The sequence below is a fragment of the Carassius carassius genome, chromosome 10, assembly GCF_963082965.1.
Source record: "Carassius carassius chromosome 10, fCarCar2.1, whole genome shotgun sequence".
In the NCBI taxonomy this organism is placed as follows: Eukaryota; Metazoa; Chordata; class Actinopteri; order Cypriniformes; family Cyprinidae; genus Carassius; species Carassius carassius.
Window position 1 is genome coordinate 14,541,760 of NC_081764.1, and position 18,845 is coordinate 14,560,604.

Consider the following 18,845-nt stretch of genomic DNA (forward strand, 5'->3'; position numbering starts at 1 on the left):
ACATTTAACATTAAATTAACACCCAGTTAATGTAATAACATCTCTGTGTTCACACTTTGACACTTCTCTTTCTCCACGCTTTCACTCTCTAGCTGTGATATTTGTGTATTTATTCCACACCACCACTAGAGCTCTGTTAAAATAAAACCTAGGGAGGTTCTTCGCTGCTTATATGTGCAGCTGACTTGTAAGACAGCATCTTATATTTCATGGAAATGCAAATATTAGGTAAAGTAATATGTCATTATTTTGCAGATCTTTAAAGTATGCTAAACATTTTTAATTATACTGGACTGGTTATTGCTATGTTTTTTTCTTTTAAATGTAAGTTTATTTCTATACATTTAAATTCAATTTAATTTAAAATGAATTAAGTTAAAAATTATTTTATTCATTTATTTTTTGTTTGTTTTTGTTGAAAAAACAAATCATGTCACTATGCATTCTGGGATTTCCTTCCACAAGTAAGCCTACTTTTTAAGAGACCAGTGAGGCTGTAAAAGAGCAGTATATATTGTTATTTGTGTAATATTTCTGAATGATCAACCCGGAATGGAAGCACACCTTTCTGTTTTTGGCATTCATGGAACTAGGTAGAGCGAGATGTCCACAAAAAGTGACCCCGCCCCCACGCAGTAGTTCCAGCAGAGCTCTGAGCCTGTCAGCACACTGGAGATTTATCCTCCAATGTGAGCCCAGTCAGCAGGGAGTCTGTGTGATCCATTACCAGAACTCTACTTTGCATATGGATGCACTCATGCACAGACGCAAATGCACACACTGTGTGAGCATGTGTTTGCTTTGGTAGTCATGTTGACTGACGTCTTTGTTTTTAAAGTTATAAGAGTGTTTGTGCACTGTTTTAGTGTTTACTTGAGATTACCAAATGGCTTTTTAAAACAAGTCAGTCAGTTTACACAGCAGCCATCGGTTACACTTTATTTTAATGTGTCCTTTTTACAGTCTTTGTAATTATACATTTAAGTACTGGGTAATAATAATTAACTGCATGTACTTACTATATGGTTAGTGTTAGGATGAGGGTTTGGCGGAGGGTTACTTGAATATAATTATGCATAAGTAATTGTTATTATAATAGTGAGTACATGTAATGTGTAACAAAGACACATTAAAATGAAGTGTGTTACCCAGCCATCTTGAAAAACTAATCACATTGTTTATTATTTTATATCTGTATTTTAAGGAAATACACTTATTTTGCTGACTGTATGTTACAGTAAATACAGCAAAAGTTAATAAAACAATGTTGAAAGGCAAAACTATTTGCTAAACTTTTACTGTAATGTGTCATTATCATTATAAAATAAAGAGACAAAATTGATATCAAATATTTAGATTGGGACTGTTTGGACATGGTCCTGCAGGTTTAGGTCCAGCCCTAATTATGCAGACCTGAACCAGCTGATCAAGTTCTTCAGATTCTTTAGCTAAAATTACATAAATCTGCATAGACTAGTCAAGCTTATACGCTCCAGACAGAGTAAGACTAAGTCTTTCTCCGTTTTTGTACCATCTCTGGCTAAGCATACACATGTAAAAAAAGGGAGAGAAATTAACTATTTCCGCACATTCATTGAGCACCTTGCACCTCTTTCAGACTCCTGTACTGCCCCAGTCCATTGTTTATTGTGTTCTGTAGTAAAATGATGAAAATATCCCTGATCTGACTTAAAGGGGGCCATTGTAAGACGAGCATCACTGACTCTAAACCTGTCAACACTTGCCCATATTGTGCTGCTACACTATAATAAACTGTCCTTTATACAGTAACAAGCCTGTAATCTTCTTATATTATAGGCAGTTTTAACTGCACGCTCCTGAACACACAGAGCGCTAATAGCAACATGACTCTCTCTTTAATTTCACATTCTTGCTATATGTTTTATAAAAATCACACAAGTGAATTGAAACCAAGATGAACTGAAAACGACAAAACTATATATATATATGAAGAGTTCAGATGCAAAAGCCTCTAAGTGCCATCTGAAATTTTCATCTAAAATTTGGATTTTTATCAGGCTCCTATATTTATGTTCAGTTATTTCACTTTAATAGCCTGGAGAAGGACCTGCACATTGCCATTAAAGTAAAATGACTCAACCTAAGCATAGGAGCTTGATAAAAATCCAAATTTTAGATGAAAATTTCAGATGGCATATTTATATATATATACAGTACAGACCAAAAGTTTGGACACACCTTCTCATTCAAAGAGTTTTCTTTATTTTCATGACTATGAAAATTGTAGAGTCACACTAAAGGCATCAAGGGCTATTTGACCAAGAAGAAGAGTGATGGGGTGCTGCGCCAGATAACCTGGCCTCCACAGTCACCGGACCTGAACCCAATCGAGATGGTTTAGGGGTGAGCTGGACCACAGACTGAAGGCAAAAGGGCCAACAGTGCTAAGCATCTCTCGGGGAACTACTTCAAGACTGTTGGAAGACCATTTCAGGTGACTACCTCTTGAAGCTCATCAAGAGAATGCCAAGAGTGTGCAAAGCAGTAATCAAAGCAAAAGGTGGCTACTTTGAAGAACCTAGAATATGACATATTTTCAGTTGTTTCACACTTATCAGTTGTTTCACACTTATGTATATAATTCCGTATATAATTCCACATGTGTTATTTCATAGTTTTGATGCCTTCAGTGTGAATCTACAATTTTCATAGTCATGAAAATAAAAATAAAAACTCTTTGAATGAGAAGGTGTGTCCAAACTTTTGGTCTGTACTGTATGTATATATACTTTCAGAATACTATCCATAATGTGAAACGTTTTGTCAGTTCATCTTAAAAACTGTATTTCTTGTATTAAAATCTAAATTCAATAGGGACACTTTGACAAAATAGAGAGAACAGGGCCCCTATGCAAGGCAGAATAGTCTTACATCATCCCGAAAAGGTTTATTTTGCAATAATGACTGGCTCACTGTATATTATCTCACTTATTACATGGCTACCTGTTCAATAAACTGCTCCGTTACAGAAAAAAAAAAAAAATTCAGACTATTATTTTACATGTGAGGCTTTACATGGATAATTTAGAAATTAGTTTTCATGACTTGTATTTTGTTAAATGTCAGAATATCTTAGCAACTGCAGGACAATACATTAAATACCACTCAGCGCACTTTAGCAAACGCATAGGTTATATGTGTTTGTTTTAAAATTATTCTTACATATGTAGCTATGGTATTGCCATAGTAACCTATTTATTTTTAAATATGCTGTATCGGTTTAAATATGGCACTATTAACATGTATTTATTAATGCATATGTTTTAAAGTACCTTTGTATAGCCATCTATTACATTCTCTGTACCATGAAAACACATGGTCTGAAATGTGCCTGTCTTTGACTTTCTGTTCTGGCTGTGTATCTACAGGGGCAGAGATTCCTTCAGACCCAAACGTGTTGGCCGCTTCCAGTTGGAACATGTCCAGTGGTGGTGAAAGAGGTGAGTCTTAGCCCAGCTCTTTTAGGCCAATCAGGGATGCCATTAGGACTACAGTAATGTGACAGATCGGCAGCGATTGCTGGATGTTTTGTCTGGAGATGAATGTTAGTTTTGATTGCCAAAGCAGACAGCATTTATAGCTGGAACATGTGAGCTCTAGGATGGCAGCATTTTGAAAGAGGCTTGTTATGTGTTTTAAGTCATCCTAATTCCTCAGTCTGGGACAGTGCGTGCTCATTTGGGGTTTTCCATGGTCATGGAACCTGTTGTGTCTGCGCTATCATTTTAGATGCAAGTTGGAACAAAAGTCTGGAGAATTCAAATAACAATGTATTTTCTATAAGATTTCACAGTGCCATCGTAATGTAACTCCACTTAATTTGTCTCTGTCATGAATGCACATGCACAAATACCTACAAATACATAATATAATACATACAAATACCCAATATAAGCACTCTGCCCCTTTTCTATCATTGTTTTATGTCATATCATTTAAGTGTTCTTCTGTCTTAATTAGTAGTACTCAGTAGTAATTAAACTAATAAGAGAATTGGAGTCATTATGTCTGCTATGTGAATTCTCCAAATTGTCCTAATTACTTGTGGATTAATATTTAAATCTCAGTCAGATTTGTTGCCTGGCATTTGAATACAGCTGTCAACACAAGAACTTTCCTCTTACTTTGAGACTTTTCCTTTTGACCAGCAGTTGACTTATGCTTTAGATCCGAAAACAGAAAAGATTTAAAGAAACAAAATATCTCATATTTATTCCTGTCTGCTAGATATATACATTTTCTTTCTTTCTTTCTTTCTTTTTCTTTCTTTCTTTCTTTCTTTCTTTCTTTCTTTCTTTCTGTTTCTTTCTTTCTTTCCTTCTTTTTTTTGTATATGGCAAAACTAGAAAATAAATGCTTTGAATACTTACTTCACACTCTCACTGGTTTATTTGATTTGTCTGCTAATAAGCATGTCCCAAATAAGAATTTAGCAATTAATCTCATGTTTTTTTTTCTTTAAGCTATTAACATTTTCTCCAATTATATATTTTTATGTAAATTACAAATGTTTGAAGTAAAATAAAATTATATGTGTCTCAAATACACTCAATTCAATCATATTTATACACTTTTTCCAACTTTACCTTGATTATTTATAGTTTTCTTAAAATATAATGTATCATATTTTATCTCAAACATGCTGTTCATGACTTCTCTTTTATTAGAAACCAAGTACCCAAGGGATGGCCTTTTTCATACAATTAGCACTTTTACATTTAAAACCAACTGTGTCATATATAATACATGGATTTCTACAACCTAAAAATGGTGCTTAATAGCACTATTGGCTCGTAATAATAGGGGAACCAAGTTATATATAGCAGTTATCTTTAAAAGACAATATATATATATATATATATATATATATATATATATATATATATATATATATACAGGTGCATCTCAATAAATTAGAATGTCGTTGGTTCTTTTAATTGTGATGTTTTTGACTCATCAACAACAACCCACCAATTCACACCAATTCAATCTAAAAAAAATTTAATATGGTGACATGCCAATCAGCTAATCAACTCAATCATGGGGAAGACTGCTAATCTGACAGTTGTCCAGGAGACAGTCATCGACACCCTTCACAAGGAGGGTAAGACACAAACATTAATTTCCAATGAGCTGGCCGTTCACAGAGTGCTGTATCCAAGCATGTTAACAGAAAGTTGAGTGGAAAGAAAAAGTGTGGAAGAAAACGATGCACTACCAACCGAGAGAACTGTAGCCTTATGAAGATTGTCAAGCAGAATTGATCCACAAATTTAAATGACCTTCACAAGGAATGGACTGAGGCTGGGGTCAAGGCATCAAGAGCCACCACACACAGAAGTGTCAAGGAATTTGGATACAGTTGTCATATTCCTGTTGTTAGGCCACTCCTGAACCACAGACAATGTCAGAGGCGTCTTACCTGGGCTAAGGAGAAAAACTGGACTGTTGCCATTGGTCCAAAGTCCTCTTTTCAGATGAGAGCAAGTTTTGTATTTCATTTGAAAACCAAGGTCCTAGAGTCTGGAGGAAGAGTGGAGAAGCTCATAGCCCAAGTTGCTTGAAGTCCAGTGTTAAGTTTCCACAGTCTGTGATGATTTGGGGTGCAATGTCATCTGCTGGTGTTGGTCCATTGTGTTTTTTTTAAAAACCAAAGTCACTGCACCCGTTTAACAAGAAATTTTGTTAACAAGCTTCCTTCTGCTGACCAGCTTTTTGAAGATGCTGATTTCATTTTCCAGCAGGATTTGGCACCTGCCCACACTGCCAAAAGCACCTAAAGTTGGTTAAATGACCCTGGTGTTGGTGTGCTTGACTGGCCAGCAAACTCACCAGACCTGAACCCCATAGAGAATCTATGGTATTGTATTGAGGTATTGTCAAGAGGAAAATAAGAAACAAGAGACCAAAAAATGCAGATGAGCTGAAGGCCACTGTCAAAGAAGCCTGGGCTTCCAGACCACTTCAGCAGTGCCACAAACTGATCACCTCCATGCCACACCGAATTGAGGCAGTAATTAAAGCAAAAAGAGCCCCTACCAAGTATTGAGTACATGTACAGTAAATTAACTTACTTTCCAGAAAGCCAACAATTCACTAAAAATTTTTTCTTTATTGGTCTCATGAAGTAATGTAACTTGTTGAGATAGTGAATTGGTGGGTTTTTGTTAAATGTGAGCCAAAATCATCACAATTAAAAGAACCAAAGACTTTAAAAAAAAAAAACTTCAGTCTGTGTGCATTGAATTTATTCAATACACGAGTTTAACAATTTCAATTGAATTACTGAAATAAATGAACTTTTCCACGACATTCTAATTTATTGATATGCACTTGTATATATATATATATATAGAGAGAGAGAGAGAGAGAGAGAGAGAGAGAGTTTCATTTATATATTATCTAAAGGTCAAACAAACTGCTTCATTTAAAAAAAAAAAGTGATTCTTCAGACTAATATTTATGTTTTGCACAGTAAGACAGCTGATGTTTGGATGGAGAAAATTAAGAGGGTGAGGTAAAGAAAGATCCACCAGTGGAAGGAAGGTATCTTTTCCTCCAGCCATCCTCAGACCAGACATGTCTGGAACGAGAGCAAGAGAGACGATAGAAATAGAGGAGGGAAAAGAAAAGGGAGGAGGTGTGAATGGACAAGAGGACGGATGAAAGGAAGGGAATAAGGAGTGGAGTTATAGTTGGATGATGTGTATAGTAGTCATTTGTCACCCAGACCTCAGGTATCTCACTGTGGTTTCGTGTGTTGCGAGTGAGACGTTCAGAAATGACTGTGGTCCCAAAAATCTGCATGATTAATATATTTTGTGGTTCGAATTTGCAGTGACTTGCTTTTCAATACTCTTTAATGCAGGTGTTTTTAAAGGCAATGTGTGTGAAATATATTGATATTAAACAGAAAAAATGTTGTTTGCAAAATTGTCTCTAATATTATTGTTGTACATAATAATGCAAAATTAAATCATTATTAAATTAAAAAGGAATAATTGTTCTAAATTATTGTAAAAAGAAATTGCTGAAAAAATCAGGGTCAGTTAATTAACAATATTAACAATTAACAGTTAAAAAATGAACCAGTTTTTTCTAGAAAGTGGAATTACAACAAAATTTTGCTCAAAACTACCAAGAGGTTCCTGATAACCCTAGATGCAGTTTTCTGAACTCTGCTGTCTGGTGTAGTTTAGAGTCAGACTGCACTGGTGTTTCAGAAAGGTGCATGGTAGTCAGGGGAATTCAACCCCCTCCCCAGCAGGACTGTTATTGTGGATGTACCTGCACAGCTGTGGGCCCTGCGGCTGCTTACCCTGCCTGTAACCCTGGGGGACCACACTCATGGCTCCCTCTCAATATACTTTTATTAATTTTCTCGTCAAAGTCACATTCCTTGCACTGCACCAGAGTCTGACCTCCTATGAGAAGTTGCCACTGAATTTGAAGAGAAAGAAGGAGAAAGCTTCCAACCACTATAAATTCAGACTTCAGTGAAGTATTGTGACATAACATGTCAACCAGAAGAATGTATTTCATAGTTTTACCATTATGATTTATCATATCATGTACCTCATGGATTCACAGACAGTTTTCACTGTTTCAGAGAGTTGTATAATGCACAACAGAACAGAATTTTAAGGTGGGCGTGGCTTGAAAATTGAAAATGATTATGTTATGTCTTTAATGGAGGAATGAACTGCTCATCTCATTAAAAGTAGTAAATGCCACATTGAATCAGAAACAGCAGTACAATTTAAAAACGATTCACTATAATTATTAATTGACTAAGTATAAAATTAAATATTATACTTTTCCTGAAATGTTTATTATCATTTTAAGTCATTTTTTCTGTAGAAACATTTTTAGTATTTTTACGTTTGGAACCCCATTTTTGAACTGGTATTTATTTATATATTTTTAGTAATTCATTTATTTTGTTGTAGTAATTATAGTCACTGCACAATGGCCTACTCTATTAGACTCTTAATCATGAGTAAGTATTGACAGAATGTTGGACTGTATGTATGATATGTTCATAGTAAATCCGTGCTGAGTGAGAGGAAAAGTTTACTTTCACTCTTTGCTTCTTGGCTGCACCAGTAGGGCTTGTCAGGATGCCATCAAGAGCCTGTCAGAGCATGTCTGCCAAACCGATCATATGGCTCCACAGGAAGTCCCAGTAAACTCTACAGAGGTTAAAATTATTTGTATGTACCAACTTTGACTGTCTGGTTTTTGCCAACGTGATCTAATTAGTATTCATAGGAATTTCTACACTAAGTGTACACTTTTTATTTAAAGTTCTTTCACAAGTTTTCAGTCCTGTATTTTTTTGGATGTTGGTCTTTTGGACTGCACGTTTCAGTGTCTATTCAAACGTACAAAAAATGGATTTGTGCTAAAACCACACTACTTACTAATACTGATAAGATTGCATTGTTTTCCCAAGCACAAGCCCATACCATTGTACAGTATATCCACTCTAACACCAATTCTGGTTGAGGCCGTTCACCACAAAGTGTTTCTGCATACCATCTGTGTAACTTTCCCATAGATTTGAAGTGCTACCTTATGTGTTCCCCTCTATGGCCTTAGTCAGACCAGAATGGGTCAGATCTGCTGAACTCACTGCAAGCGCTTTTATTTCACTCCCACCACTCATGAAATATTGGGGGTTGTCATGTTTTTGCTGGTTTTTGAAGTTTCCAAAAGCTTCAAGAGGTTTTGCCGTCCTCTCTGGTGATATCCAGCCCGATGAGACAAACTAATGATTTAACACCTAGTGGCAACCGCTAAATATCATGTAAAGAATTCCTAACTGGCAGCTTAGAGGTTTTTTGCACATCGTATGCTCATATATAGTTGAAAATACACTCAAACACTAAGAGAACCCTCTCAGAATAAAAACGTTTGACATACTGCATGTCATATAATAGCAGTTTAAAGGATTAGTTCTGTCTTTATTGCTCCCCTTCTTACTGTTGACTTTTTTCACCACTAGACCCTTTGGGTAATTTGAGTGAGCTAGTTACAATCTACGTTTTCAAAAACTTTTCTGTCTTGTCCTTTTGTAGATCACTTTCTCAGGCTGGATGCTCCAATGAATAACATCACTACCTCCCTCGGACAGACAGCTGAGTTACATTGCCACGTTTCAGGGAATCCACCACCTACAGTTCGCTGGCTTAAAAACGATGCCCCTGTGGTCCAGGAACCGCGGCGTGTCTCTTACAGGCCCGCTTCGTACGGCTCCCGCCTAAGAATCCGAAACCTGGACACCACAGACACCGGCTACTTCCAGTGTGTGGCTACCAACACCTATGGCACAGTATCTACCACAGGAATCCTGTTTGTCAAGTTCGGTGAGTTTTTTTGGAATTTAACTATATCTTGATGATTTCATAATTAGGTGACTAACTGACACATTGCAGAAAAACTTTAGGTCTGTGTGTTTAAACACATCCCATCTCAGAGGGTCATCTTTGCTAGCTGAGGAAACATTAGGGGGTTCTCAGTTTTTTTGTTAAGTATCCACTTTGTCTCAGATGTTTCTCCTAAAATTTATTTGGAAAAACAATTGCAACAAATGTCAGCAAACCAAATTCCAACATTTGTTCTGTTAACCCTGTTGCTGGTGCTATTAACCAGTCTTAAAGGGAGAGATAGTTCACCCAGGAATTCAGATTATCACCATTTACTCACTCTCATTTCATTACCAACCTGTATGACTTTCTTTCCTCTGTGGGACATAAAAGAGCATATTTTGGAAAATATCTCTGTCCCTGAGTCTGATTATGCCTACTTCACTGCTATATAGTAGGGCGATAAATAGTATGAGAAATTAGTAGCATTTCCAAATTTTAGTATTCATAGCATAAACAGTAGGTACAGATTCCGAAGTGTGCATCCAATGGACACTTTACTATCTCATGAGGTTGTAGGTCACATAACAAAGCCGAAGGATGTAATATGTACAAATTTCATTCATGCTACATACATTTATGCTATATAAAACATACTGTTTTATGGTTATGACGTTAATTTTGGGGCAATTTGTGCCTAGCATGTTGTTAAAAATGTATACTCCCTCTTTCTCCCAGATCCAGCTCCCACCCCTCTGTCTGGAAGGCCTTCACCGTAAGTCCATTTTCCTTTCCTCTGTGCTGTACCCCATCTAAAAACCTCTATTATCTGTCATTACATATAGTAGAGTAAAAGAGGAAAAAACTTTGCATAGGCAAATAATGATTTCCTCCTTCAAGAGTTGATTGCCTAAAGCGTTTCCATTTATGTGTGAGTGGAAGATGTAGACCTGCACGCAAAGGAATGCATGTTCTTGTCTGTAGAATTTTGTACTCTATGTTAGACTGGGACTTCTCTTACTGTGATTTAAGTGTAGAATTTCCAACTTATATTTGCTTGCGAAGTCTCACAGGTCACATTTTGTGTATTTTAATGAGTGTATTTGGATAAGGATGTAAATAATGTGATTTGATTATCATTTGTTACTAAATCGGTTTACAGTTCAGTACATTTGTATTGGAATGTTCTGGAACAATGTGTCAATGCTGATAGGTAGCTTAGGGATCTGGGTTTAAAACGTATCATTTTATTCAACAAGGATGAATTAATTAAAAGTGGCTTTTTATATTTCAAGTGCTATTTTCTATTTCAAATAAATGCTGTTCTTGTGTAATTTCAATTTATCACAACATCCTGAAAAGCTTGTAACACAGCGTCCACAAAAATATTAAGCAGCACACTAATGATAAGAAATGTTTCTTGAGCAACAAATCAGCATATTAGATTAATTTCTGAAGGATAATGCGATAAGTAATGGCTACTGGGAATTCAGCTTTGCCATCACAGAAATCAGTTACATTTTTAAAATATATTAAAATAGAAAACATTTATATTAAATTATAATAATATTCCACAAAATTAGTTTTACGGTTTTGTATAATTTATAATTTTTGAATTGAATCATTCAATTAAATGTTGTATTATTTAAATATTATAAAAGTTATAATCCATTCAATTATGTAATCAATGCATTGCATTTTTCATTATGATTTATTTTACTGTCACTGCTATCTCAAATGAATTTTTAAGTTTTATAGTACTAGAATTCAGGTTTACAATGAAAAAAATGCAATGAAATCTATATTGCAATTCTAGTAGTTAATTTCAGATGTTTATCAGGAAGAATATGTGGTAAGTAAAGACTATTCTGAACATTTCTGATTTATAGTTTTAGCATTCCAGAAACTTCAGCAGGCCAGTTCTAGGTTAGCAAAGACAAATGAAGATATTGTCCATAATGAAAGTGAAAGTGACGTGACATACGGCCAAGTATGGTGACCCATACTCAGAATTCATGCTCTGCTTTTAACCCATCCAAAGTGCACACACACAGTAGTGAGCACACACACACACTGTGAACACACAACCGGAGCAGTGGGCAGCCATTTATGCTGCGGCACTCGGGGAGCAGCTGGGGATTCGGTGCCTTGCTCAAGGGCACCTACATCGTGGTATTGAAGGTGGAGAGAGCACTGTACATGCACTCCCCCCACCTACAATTCCTGCCAGCCCAAGACTCGAACTCACAACCCTTTGATTTGCGAGTCCGACTCTCTAACCATTAGGCCACGACTTCCCCAATGCTTGCCTGTGTCTTGTTTAAGGCTGTATAGGAACTGTAGTATTTGTATGTATAACTTCATTAAAATCAGCCTTTTTGTGCTAAAATTTATAATCATGTTCACCACAGGTTTCTGTTTCAACCCACTCAGATTACAGACAGTACATTAATACACTGCTTTCATTTTTCTTTTTTAATCTTACCATATTTTCATGCTGCATGCTTCAACACCTATTGTAGTCAGTTAGCATGGTAGTGTAGATTTATAATAGCATATGTTTTTGTTGTTGCTTTTGTTAGATCCTAGTTATTCTTTCAATGTAGTGCTGTGGAAATTTAGTAAGTAGTTTTTGCCCTCACTGGCATCTTCTCATATTATGTAGCAATAAGTTGACCCACTGCTAGAAGTAAACGATCGTGTGGTTTTTATTTACAGTACTGATGCAAATCTGAAAGTGCTACAGATTTTATTTCTAAGCTTTGTGGATAGTCCCCATCCAAATCAAAGTCTGAACCCATGACCGTTTGATGTGACTGGCCACGCTCCAAATCACATTAATACAAACCCATCTGTGTGCGTCTAAGCCTCGTACACAAATGAAAACACGGCTCATTTTAGACTGGCTGCCATCATTGCGCTGAGGTGCACAGAGTCCTTTTTTTTTTTTTTTTTCCTTTCTTTCTGGAGAAGTATCAAAGTGTCAATCTCGTCTTGGTAAGAGGTACCTGGTAAAGAGTGTGAGGAGAGTGTTCCTGGTGATGTGTTGTGGCTGGGACTCTAATGAAACTCTTCCTTTAATGAACTCCAGAGCAGAGGTGTGTTTGCAGACCTGGTGTCAATTCATAGACTAAGACCTGAACTGGACACAGCTAGTCTTAAACTAGCCTTGTAGTGTGGAAAAGAGGAAATTTGAGAGAAGGTGGAGAGGGGTATTGATGTCTGAAGAGCAAAAGGTCAATCGGGAAGTCGTGGCCTAATGGTTAGAGAGTTGGACTCCCAATCGAAAGGTTGTGAGTTCGAGTCCCGGGCTGGCAGGAATTGTGGGTGGGGGGAGTGCATGTACAGTTCTCTCTCCACCTTCAATACCACGACTTAGGTGCCCTTGAGCAAGGCACTGAACCCCCAACTGCTCCCCGGGCGCCGCAGCATAAATGGCTGCCCACTGCTCCGGGTGTGTGCTCACAGTGTGTGTGTGTGTTCACTGCTCTGTGTGTGTGCACTTCGGATGGGTTAAATGCAGAGCACAAATTCTGAGTATGGGTCACCATACTTGGCCGAATGTCACTTCACTTCACTTCACTTCACTTCACTTCACATGAATAGACAGAGTAAAAGGGATGAGGCACAAAAAGGACAGAATGAGGTGACGCATTCATAGATTAACAGTGTAACAGTATATGGCAACTTGTTTTTGTACATTCCGAGAAAGAAGCAAGGTTTTATAATTTTGAAAACTGTAGTGGTTCAGTGCTTGGGAAATTGTTTGTGAAAATTCTAAATATTCTGAATAACCTGTTGAAATTTCCTTCACTTACAATTGTGACTTTTTTTATCACATTTGCAAATTTATGTTGCACAAATGCAACTTTATTTCTTCTAATTACTACGTTATATCTTAAAATTTTAACTCTATTTGTCAAATTTTTGACTTCATATCTAAGAACTGCTACTTCATTTCTTGTAAATGCAACTTAATTTTTAAATAATTGCAACTTTATATCTTACAATTGTGACTTTATTTGTCATACAGGTGCATCTCAAAAAATGTGAATATTATGGAAAAGTTATGTATTTTTTGTAATTTAATAATAAAAAGCAAACTTTCTTATATTCTAGATTCACTGCTCACAAACTGAAATATATCTAGAGGGTTTTTTTTTTAGTTCTAATGGTTATGACTTACAGCTTAGGAAAATAAAAAAATCAGTATCTCAAAAAATGCTAATATTTTCTAAAAGATCAATCAAAAAAAGATTTACAAAACAGAAATGCTCAAGATCTCCAAAGCAGGTTTAATTATGAATTTGAATTAATTAGATTAATTAGAATACTTGGTTGGGGCTCCTTTTGTATGAATTACTGCTTCAATGTGGCGTGGCATGGAGGCGATCAGCCTGTGGCACTGCTGAGGCATTATTGAAGCCCAGGTTGTTTTGATAGCGGCTCCTCTGTATTGTTTGTCAGATGTTACTTATCTTCCTCTTCATAATACCCCATAGATTCTCTGTGAGGTTCAGGTCAGGTGAGTTGGCTGGCCAATCAAGCACTGTAATATCATGGTCATCAAACCACTTGAAAGTGGTTTTGGCACTGTGGGCAGGTCCTAAAGTCCTGCTGGAAAAGGAAATCAACATCTCCATAAAGCTTGTCAGCAGATGGAAGCATAAAGTGCTCCAAAATCTCCTGCTAGATGGCTGCATTGACTTTGGACTTGATAATCAACACAATAGAGCAACACCAGCAGACGTCACAGCACCCAAATCATCACTGACTTCAGAAACTTCACACTGGACTTCAAGCAGCTTGGATTCTGTGCCTCTCCAGTCTTCCTCCAGATTCCAGACCTTAATTTCCTAATGAAATGCTAAATTTACTTTCATCTGAAAAGAGGACTGTGGACCACTGAGCAGCAGTCCAGTTCTTTTTCTCCTTGCCCCAGATGAAATGCTTCTGACGTTTTTTTCTGGTTCAGGAGTGGCTTGGTTCTAGGAATGTGACATCTGTAGATATTTTCCTGAAGATGTCTGAGTGTGGTGACTCTTGATGCGCTGACTCCAGCTTCAGTCCACTCCTTGTGACACTCTTCCAAGTTCTTGAATCGGCTTTTCCTGACAATCTTTCAAAGGCTGTGGTAATCCCTGTTGCTTGTGCACCTTTTCCTAACACACTTTTACTTTCCTGTCAACTTTCTCTGAATATATTTTGATACAGCACTCTGTGAACAGTCAGGCCTTTCAGCAGTGACCTTCTGTGGCTTACCCTCCTTGTGGAGGGTGTTGATGATCGTCTTCTGGACAACTGTCAAGTCAGTAGTATTATTTTTTAGATTTTAGTAATATTTAGATTTCTTTGAACCCTCAGATTCCAGATTTTCAAATAGTTGCATCTCAGCCACATTTTGTGCTAATAAACTATGCATCAATAAGAGAGCATATTTATTCACCTTTAGATGATGTGTAAATAAATAAAAAATGTATCCTTATGGTTTTGTGGTACAGGGCCACATATCTCAAAATTGCTACTTAGATTTTTTGGACCACAGTGACTTACATTCAATTAATTAAAACAGTTAAAATATAATTCAAAATATCTTCTTTAATGTTCCACAGAAGAAAGAAAGTCGCACAGGTCTTGAATAGCATGATCATGTGTGAATAATGACAGAATTTTCAATTTCGAGTGGACTATCCCTTTAGGAGTTTAACCATAATGGAGTCCCATGAGCCCTTTATGACACAGGAGGTTGTTTGTTTGATGAGGGCGGATTTGGCTTTGATTCAGTGATGTGAGGTTAACTCTGCTTTATCTTTTGCAAACGGAAGGACTTGAAAAGGTGAGCTGGTCTCAAAACAGCGGGTAGGGGCAACATCTACATACAGTCCCCTGTTGTGTCTAGCATGTCTCAGATGATCACCACAGCTGCACATCATGATTACTCACACTGAAGACCTTATTCATAGACTTTTTAATAAATGCAATATGTTTTCTTCCCGCTTTTCACTGCCGTCACTTTTAACATTGCCTTTTCATGGGGACCACCTGGAAAGGAGGTAATCGAACACCATAGATGAGGAATGGGCATGAAACTTGAGTGAAGAAACAATGGTCAGTGTTGTTCTGGCCCAAATGTCAGCCATCCTGGAGGGGAGAGAGTTCTCATCATCACACCTCTTTCACTCACTGTCTCACTTGCTGATGCTTTTTGCTGTGTTTTTGAGAAGCACAGTAGGACAAATTTAATTGAGAATAAATAACTTTTAAGGAAGACAAATGACTCATCACCAAGTACTTTCTGTGCTTTCTTGAAGCCTTCAGTGTGTTGAAATTGTTACCTTGCCCTGTTATGCCCTCTCTCCCCACATACGCCGTTGCAATACACGCTGGGAGTTTTTCAGTTGCAGGCCTTGAAAATGAACACCCCTTTACAGTTAACATTTTTTATTCTCATTTTTAGCTCTACAGTATGTCTGTCTGCCATCACTTGCCTCTTTCAGAATGAGTTGCTTTCAGTTGAAAATTATGGACATTAATCATAGTGGCCGAGCTGCTAGTGTTATCCTTATCAAAATATCATTAATTTACTGTAAATAAACATGATTTCTTTACTGTGATTTTTGGACGAAGAGACAGCTTAATAGCCACAATGCAGTTGTGCTGCTGGCCTCCGATAAAACGTCAGCAGAATTTTTAATAGTAGGTTCTTGAACCATATACGGCCCCACATTTCTTTAAGGTTTTTTATAACATCCCCCTTTTCCTGTTTGAAAAGATGAATACTACTGTCACTGGCTTGTCAAGTCTGTTAAAGTTTTCCTGGCTGTTTGAAAGGGAACAATTGCTGTTTTAACTGGCCTGCTGAATGGTGGATCGAACTGTTCTTAACAAAGTCCAGACCATTGTTCGCTCAATGCTGGGCGATCAGGGTACGGGAGCTCGAGATATCCCAGAAGCCTCAGCATTGTCTGAAGGAGCACATCCTAATGGGGCCATGGTTTTGAGTAACAGCTACAATAATATTTCTGAAAGCTATTCACCTTATTCCACCCCGCCCACTTTTAATACTTCACATTTCCGCATTTTTTCATCCGACTTCCGCTAAACTGATACGGCATGTCTGGTAACTAGTTCAGTAGTTGTACGATTGTTTATAGCTAGCTGTAACTGTGGCGAAATGACAAAGAACGTTATGTTATAAATTGGGAGCACGATGAAAACGTCTTACGACGATCAAATGGTTTCAAATTGTCCCATCCATCATCGCTGTTAACGTGGGTAATGTTAGACGAATGATAGAGGTTACCTATATATTTAACTGCCCTGTCAGAAGGAGTTGATGGAGCAGCAAGGGAAAATGATGTACCGAGGCTTACCAGTATTTACATAGTGAGACAGTGGGTCGTGTACTGTTACACAGCGAGGGTTTTTTCGTCTTTTTAAAATTGAACGTGCCACCAGCCAATCGAGCAGTCTAAACCTCTCAGCATGGTGCTGGTTAGTTTTGTGTGTGTGTGTGTGTGTATGTGTGTGATGTTAACATACACAAAGTTATAAATGTTTAAAAGTATATTAACGTGTTTGATGACCATCATCAGACTAAGTATTTTGTCTAATAACTTAATTGTACAGTGGAGTAAGGTAAGTGAACATTTATAAATTACAAATTAGAAAAGGAGGAGGCTGGAACTTGGAAGTGAAAAACGCTTTATATCCAGGTATGCATAATTATTAGGCAGATTTTATTTTACAGATAAAACAAGCCAAAAAAAGATTATTAATCACTTATAAAAGATTAAATGCAAAATTAATAGTTAAGATTGATGTGGTTTGGAATTGGTAAATTATACCAAAAAATATGATCAGAAAATCAACTTGCCTCTTAATTCTGCACAGTGTATATGCAAAAGGTAAGGTAAAGTTAAGATTTGGTAGGTGTACATTAAGTCTAATCAATGAATAATGTAGGTAAACGTCAAGTGTAATAATAATGAATGATTCTGAAATAAGACAACTGTGAAAGCTTTTAAATGTATTTTAGGTTTGCCATGTTCTGTACAGGGCTGAGGGCCTGTGAGCAGCTCGTCTGGGTTCCATCATAGCAAGTTACATGTGCCACAAAATGAGCAATTCTGTGCCAAGACTGTAGCTAGACTACAAACCTTTTATTTTAAGTGTATGCTTGCTCGTGTCAGATGAGTTTCAGGCAGGCTACCTGCTGCTTTCCACAAGATACTTGCAGCTTTGTAAATAAGCAGGAATGAGAATAATTAGGGTTAAGGATAGGATATTAGGTAATTGGGGTGGGACGTAGAGAGTGTGGGTGAAGACTGTAACTATATTAAATAAGTTGTTTTAAATCAGTTGTGTTAAACAAGAGACAGACTGTGATTTGTTTTTTAACATGGATAATTTAATATAAGTTGTATAAAATCATTTGTGATTTGTTGATCAGCGTTTGTTGTTTTCAGGAAGCAAGAGACACCTCCTACTGACCATCCTATAAAATTTCAACATTTAATTTCCATATGTAATAAACCAAGATGGAATTAACTTGCAAACTTGACATGACTTATTCCTTCAAATCAGAGATTAAAGATAAAAAAGATCAAAATAAGATAAATAAATAAATAAAAACTATTTACAGCGGGTAATGTCAGGTGACATTGTAAAGGTTCATAAAAATATCTATTACAGCTGGTAACTTCTGGTGACTTTCAGCAAGATCAGGGGCATGTGGATCTCATCACAGTTGTCCACTGCATCACTGGCGGTCATCGATACATCTGTGGAAATAATTAAACATTTTTACATTAGTACTTACAATATATCATGAGTATTAATATATGATTGGACCCGAACTTAGAACTGTGTGTGTGTGTGAGAGAGAGAGAGAGAGAGAGAGAGATGCATTAGAAACAAAACCAAAACTCTTAAGTGTTCAAATGTAGGTCAGTATCTGAATGAGAAATGTAGCTAGCTGGCCTGCTATCACCTTCAATCTCTGTAACAGGAATAATGTGAGCTATTGTAATGTACCATAATATCTTGTACTACCGTAAATATTAAATAAATAGGTGAACAATGGTAATCATGGAAAATTCGTTGTACTTCGTTAACTGCCTGTTACTGATCTTAAATGTATTCATAGAACGGACTTCATAAATCTAACGTTAGGCGAGCAAACACATAGCTAGTTAAGTTAAGGTTAGCTTACCCGAATCTGACAACCTTTTCAATTCCCGGCGTGACCTCTTTAACGGAACATCATGGTCGAGCCATTTCTCGGGGTAAGGGTGTTCGTCAGTCGCCTTCCCGTCCATGAAATGGTACGAACACACATATGAGCGCTTGGATGGGCACTTCAAATTTAGCGCCTTCATCCATTTCCTCAGGTGCTTCTCTTCTTTAGGTGGTGGGTGTAAATTGTAAATTGCA

At 36.9% G+C, this 18,845-nt stretch overlaps 1 protein-coding gene across 1 annotated transcript in view; it reads left to right on the top strand.

Annotated features, from left to right (window-relative positions):
• Nucleotides 1-18,845, top strand: part of LOC132151837 (inactive tyrosine-protein kinase transmembrane receptor ROR1-like) — a 142,289-nt gene that overhangs the window by 104,409 nt on the left and 19,035 nt on the right. Inside the window, exons 2-4 of the mRNA XM_059560251.1 lie at nt 3,411-3,482; nt 9,123-9,410; nt 10,149-10,185. Of these exons, the coding sequence (XP_059416234.1) occupies nt 3,411-3,482; nt 9,123-9,410; nt 10,149-10,185 (397 nt within the window). The remainder of the gene's footprint in view (nt 1-3,410; nt 3,483-9,122; nt 9,411-10,148; nt 10,186-18,845) is intronic.